At 40.0% G+C, this 5827-nt stretch overlaps 1 protein-coding gene across 1 annotated transcript; it reads left to right on the top strand.

Annotated features, from left to right (window-relative positions):
* Positions 1–2034: 2034 nt before the first annotated feature.
* LOC149313874 (uncharacterized) lies at positions 2035–5391 on the top strand. Its single transcript, XM_089523317.1, has 2 exons — positions 2035–2572; positions 5324–5391. The coding sequence occupies exons 1-2, from the start codon at positions 2035–2037 to the stop codon at positions 5389–5391; spliced, it is 606 nt and encodes a 201-aa protein (XP_089379443.1).
* The last annotated feature ends 436 nt before the right edge of the window (positions 5392–5827 follow it).

The raw sequence follows: 5827 nt of genomic DNA, 5'->3' as shown, positions 1-5827 counted from the left end.
GCAACAGAGGCAAGGGCACCGCCCAGGGCCCTTTAAAAAGAGGCCCAGGAACAGCACCCTCGGTGAGCAGCAGCAGCAGCAGCAGCAGCAGCAGCAGCAGCAGCAACAGCAGCAGCAGCAGCAAGGGAGAGAGGCAGCGTTTGTGGGGCTTAGCTGGCCCCTGGAATATCTCCCCTCCCACCTGGCAGCCCAGCAGCAGCAACAGAGGCAAGGGCACCGCCCAGGGCCCTTTAAAAAGAGGCCCAGGAACAGCACCCTCGGTGAGCAGCAGCAGCAGCAGCAGCAGCAGCAGCAGCAGCAACAACAGCAGCAGCAGCAGCAGCAGCAAGGGAGAGAGGCAGCGTTTGTGGGGCTTAGCTGGCCCCTGGAATATCCCCCCTCCCACCTGGCAGCCCAGCAGCAGCAACAGAGGCAAGGGCACCGCCCAGGGCCCTTTAAAAAGAGGCCCAGGAACAGCACCCTCGGTGAGCAGCAGCAGCAGCAGCAGTAGCAGTGAGGGAGAGAGGCAGCGTTTGTGGGGCTTAGCTGGCCCCTGGAATATCCCCCCTCCCACCTGGCAGCCCAGCAGCAGCGAGGGAGAGACTGTTTGGTGAAATTACTGATATGGGCAATAAAAAACGCTGTAGAACAAGCCCAGATACAAATAAGCATAACAAAGCTTCCAAACAGCTTAAAATCGATGACCTACTTGTTAATGAGGAAACTGTGAGTATTCCATCTACATTGGCAAACTCAAATTTAGAATTTACAATTCCAACTGCTAACAACTTTCTTGTGTTGGGAAAAGAAAATGAGCTTTTATCTGAACTTTTAGCATCTTCAGGGAGTGAGCCGGTTAACATTCATGAAGGGGTGTCCCTGGAACTAAATGAGTCCGTATGGGAGAAACTGCCAGATACTGAGAAGGAACAACTCACAAAGCAAAACAAGTTAAATCCTCCTGACTTTGTGACAAAACAATGCCTTTTAACAGCTCATACTGTTATCTCAATTTATGAGCGCTTAGGGAAAATTGTTAATCAGGTAGAGCTTCTCAAACATTCCTTTGAGACTTTCATGCAGAAGCAATTAGTGGCAAAAGAAAATTCAGATTATGTCAATAGAGAAATATCCAGTAAAGTGAGGATTCCCACTACCAACAACCCCAGAGGCAGTCTACCAGTAACTTCTAAGGAGATGGGGGAAAGAAACCATAGCAGGGTTTTACAAGTAAACCAAGTTATGTTGCAAATTGCTTTTAACAGCATAAATAACGGCAGATGGAGGTCCAATGGAACCATTAGATCTTCGCTGAGCCAACTTCTACAGGTGCCCTCCTACGACATTGATATCCTTGCGGTGGAATGGCTTCCTAATATATCAACTTATAAGCGAATCCTGTTAACTTTTGAACAATCTACAATTCCTCTCATGTTGTTAAAAATGAAACCTTTTTTATTCAAGTTCCAAATAATTCCAGCACAGGTTTTTCGTGATCAAATTATATCTCCTCTGTTCCCTAATAAGCATGGTAGTGGGGGGCTTGCAGATCAAAGTAATGCTCACTTGATAATTCCTAAAGGAATCCCTAAAGAGACCTTGAGTAAGACCACACCAAAGCCCAACTTAGTTAAAACCTCCAACAGTATGGCAGAGAGGCAACCCACAGAGAAACAGGCCACAGATCCAAGTGACTTAATAATTAATATAGAACAACATGACATCACATCCAGAGTAGAGGACCTTAAAAATATGCTGCTTACCACAAAGGATTTGGCCATACCACTGTGGAATTCAATAACTACTGCTGAGGTCCATGAGGTGGAGAGAGCTTTAGATATGAGTTCTATTGATGCTCTCTTATCAATGAATAAAAAGGACCTTACAACTATAACTACAGTACAACCTTTGGAACCTAAGAGAGTTAACACTGTACCCTCTCTGCATGAAGCATCCAACAAACAAAAGGATCCAGCTCAAACAGAACTCTTGAATATTGATGATGACATGGACTTAACATCAGCTTGACAACTAAGCTTATTATGTTGGAATATCATGGGCTGGGGAAACAAGTTCCATGATGCAGATTTTGCAAATTACCTTCAAACTTTTAAAATTCTATGTTTACAAGAGACATGGGCGCTTGAAACTAATTTGCCATCTCTCTATGGATTTCAAGCATTTTCTGTTCCCGCAGTTAAAAGTTGTACAAGAGGCCGTGGTAGTGGCGGTCTTACAATATTCATATCTGTTGATTTACAGGCGGAGATTCAACCAATAACTTGTGCCTTTCCACATTGTATACAGGTGCTAGTCATCAAGAGCATGTGTTTTGGTTCCTTAATTTGCATAAATGTTTACTTTCCCCCTAACTTAGCAAAGAACGTAGGTCCTAACAATATTTGGGATAGCTTATCTGAAACCATATTTTCTTTGGAGAGTCAATATCCCTCTACAAGGCTTTTACTCTGTGGAGACTTTAATGCTAGAATTGGAAATGACTCAAGGCAGGTGGAGAGTACTAACCAAGGATCAACTGCTTATATTGCACCTGTCTCTAGGGTCTCAAAGGATATAATTACCAACAAAGCTGGCTTTAAGCTTATAGAAATTCTTTCTTTGCATGGCTTGCAGTGCCTTAACGGAACCCATTACGATCTGACATCAGGTCCATATACTTATGTTACCAACAGGGGAACAAGTACAATAGATTATATAATAGTATCTGCAAATCTGGTTCCTGATATTTGTAAATTTGAAGTTATTAGTCGTGTTGAAAGTGATCATTTCCCATTGTCATTATTATTTAATACTGGGTCATTTCACCCCCCTTGTACTCCCCAAAATTTAAATTTAAATTTAAATCTAAATGGAATTCATATAGGAGAACAGAGAATACGGTGGTCAATTAATTTGGGCATCTCAGTCCATCAGATACTGGAGAGTATTACCTTTAAGTCCCTACAATCAGCTATTTTAAATTCCACTTCAGATATTTTACATATTTTTCAAACCATCATTCAAATGCTTAGGCCCAAATTGGTGAGTAACAAACAATTTAATCCCAACACGGTAGCAACTAACAAATGGTTTGATTTGGAATGTCGAAATGCTCGAAAAGCACTGATGAAGTGCTCTCGGCAGGCACTTAGAAACAACGACAATATCTCTCCTGACATCTTAGCCTCTATGCGGTCATCCTATAAGGCACTCTTAAAACACAAAAAAGATGAATATATTAGAACACAATGGAAACAACTAGCGCAAGCTGTTACAGAAAAAAATGAGAAACAGTTTTGGGATATTACAGCTTCTGGCATGAATAAGATTAGACCGGTTATTGTTGGGCATATTACATCACAACAATGGTATAGCCATTTTAGTAAACTCTATGGAGTTACAAATGCAGAGCATCACTCTTTTTTTGATTTAAAAACTACCTATCTGCCTCAATGGCCCCCAGTTTCAGAATCTGAGATAAAAAAGCTGATTGCAGCTTTGGCATTGAATAAAGCCCCAGGAGAAAATATGATGCCCCCAGAAATATATAAAAACTTTTCTGATTGGTGGGCTCCAATATTAGCTAAGGTGTTTACCCAAATCAATAATACCGGGATAACTCCAGTAGGCTGGAAACAGAGCGTAGTTGTCCCCATATATAAGAAGGGAGATAAGCAAGATCCTAATAACTATCGGCCCATAAGCCTTCTGGACGTGGATTCTAAGCTATATAGTAGATATCTATTAAATAGACTGGAGGATTGGGAATTTAATAACCAGATTATTTATCCTGAACAAGCTGGATTTAGGGAAGGCCAGAGTACTATTGACCACTGTTTGACTCTTTATTATTTAGCCCAGAAAGGAATTGAAGGCCCTACAAAACATCTGTTTGTTGCCTTTATTGATCTAGCAGCAGCCTTTGATTCAATTGATAGAAACTTGTTATGGCATAAATTGGCCAATACTAATATAGACAACCGCTTATTGTTTTTGATTAAGGAACTTTATACCAATACAACAGCAAGGATAAGAGTTGGTACCTCTGGCTCACTAACTGATCCTATTCCTACAAATAAAGGAGTTAAACAAGGATGCCTCTTGGCACCAACACTTTTTAATCTATATTTGAATGACATCATTCCAGCACTTTCTGGCCCAGAATTTTTTCCACCTACACTTGGACCAAAAAAGATCTCTATTCTGTTATATGCTGATGACATGGTTCTAATTTCACTTACACGTATAGGTCTGAGAAGGTTACTTTCCAAGCTAGAGGCATTTTGCTCCAAGGAAAAGCTTGTTATCAACTATAATAAAACTAAGGTAATGGTTTTTGGGAAAAGACACTCTGATTTTCGTTGTTCTATTAACGGTCATCAGATTGAACAATGCAGAGAATTTAAGTATCTCGGCATTCATTTCACAGAAAACCTCTCTTGGAAGCCCCATATAGAAGCTAGTAGAGCAGTAGCTGTGAGATCAATTGGAGCAATCCTTAGATTCTATAATCAGGCAGGGGGTCATCTAGTTGCACCTACTGTCAAAATATATCAGAGTAAAGTTATAACCCAGATTCTTTATGGTGCTGCCGTGTGGGGCTGGGATGATTCCCAAATGGTCAAACTGGAGGCCATCCAGAATATGTTTCTCAGGAAATTGCTCCTACTTCCACCTGGCACGCCCGCAGCCTTGGTCCGGGCTGAGGTTGGCCTGCCTTCCATTAGAGCTCGCATTTACTTTACTTTACTTAATTATTGGAGATCTGTTAAAGATTCTACGCTTAAGGTTTTTCCTAAGTTGTGTTTTCAATATTTATCAACCTGTAAAGTCTGGAGCTCAAGACATCAGAGGCTGCTTGAATTATATCCTGCTCTAACTGAAAATTCTTCTAGTTTGAATTCAAGAGAGAAGCTCCGTGAATATATTTTTAACCATGATGTGAATCTGGATAGGGTGGCTATTAATAATTCGAAATTTTCCAATTGGTTTAGATTATATAAATTGGACCATCAGATGGCTATGTATCTAGGGAATCTTACATTTCTAAAGCTTAGACAGGCTTTTACAGCTCTTCGCTTCCAAACAATGCCCTCAGCCATGATTGACGGTAGATATTCACATACACCTAAGGATTCCCGTTTATGTATTTGTGGAGCCCCAAAAATTGAGGATTTGCCTCATTATTTGTTTTCTTGCTCACTATATACTGGTCCAAGAACAAAATTTATGGGATCTATTCTGTCCAATTTACAGTCTAATACCATTTCTGAAAAGATTTTTTATCTCTTGTCTGATATTGATTCTAAGGTAACTTATAAGGTTTCATTGTTTGCTTCAGCAGCAAACAAAATTCGGGCAAGGGTAATAGCAGACATTGCAGTTGATTGTCAGGGGGATGACTTTATCTAAACTTTGAAGCTGTTTTTATTTTTTGTAAAAATGTTTTTAATGATTCTTAGGTGGATGATCTTATCCAAACCTTGAAGTGGTTTTTTTTTTCTTTTAAAGTTGTTTTATTTAATTGATTGGAAGTATATTATGTATTAAATCTGGATGCTATTTGATGCTATTCGATGGAATATTTTATAATTCTGAATTGCTGTTATTGGTTTTATATTTTATCATGCGAATGGCCTTTGGCTTAAGCATTAATAAAGATTGATAATAGACAAATGATACTATTTACAGTCGTGCGGGGGGCGTGAAATGTTTTCTTCTTCCTGGGGGGGGGGCATGACAGAAAATAATTGAGAAGCACTGGTTTACAGATTATGTGCTTGGAAATTAAAATGCAACTAGAACTATTTTTGCTTTCTTAATGAATCTGCATGGGATTTAGAGCTGT

This window comes from Sceloporus occidentalis, unplaced genomic scaffold (genome assembly GCF_023333645.1).
Source record: "Sceloporus occidentalis isolate IW3139 unplaced genomic scaffold, rSceOcc1.0.p SCAF_4, whole genome shotgun sequence".
NCBI lineage: Eukaryota > Metazoa > Chordata > Lepidosauria > Squamata > Phrynosomatidae > Sceloporus > Sceloporus occidentalis.
Note: the sequence above shows the minus strand (reverse complement) of the source record. Positions and strands in the feature narration are given on the sequence as shown.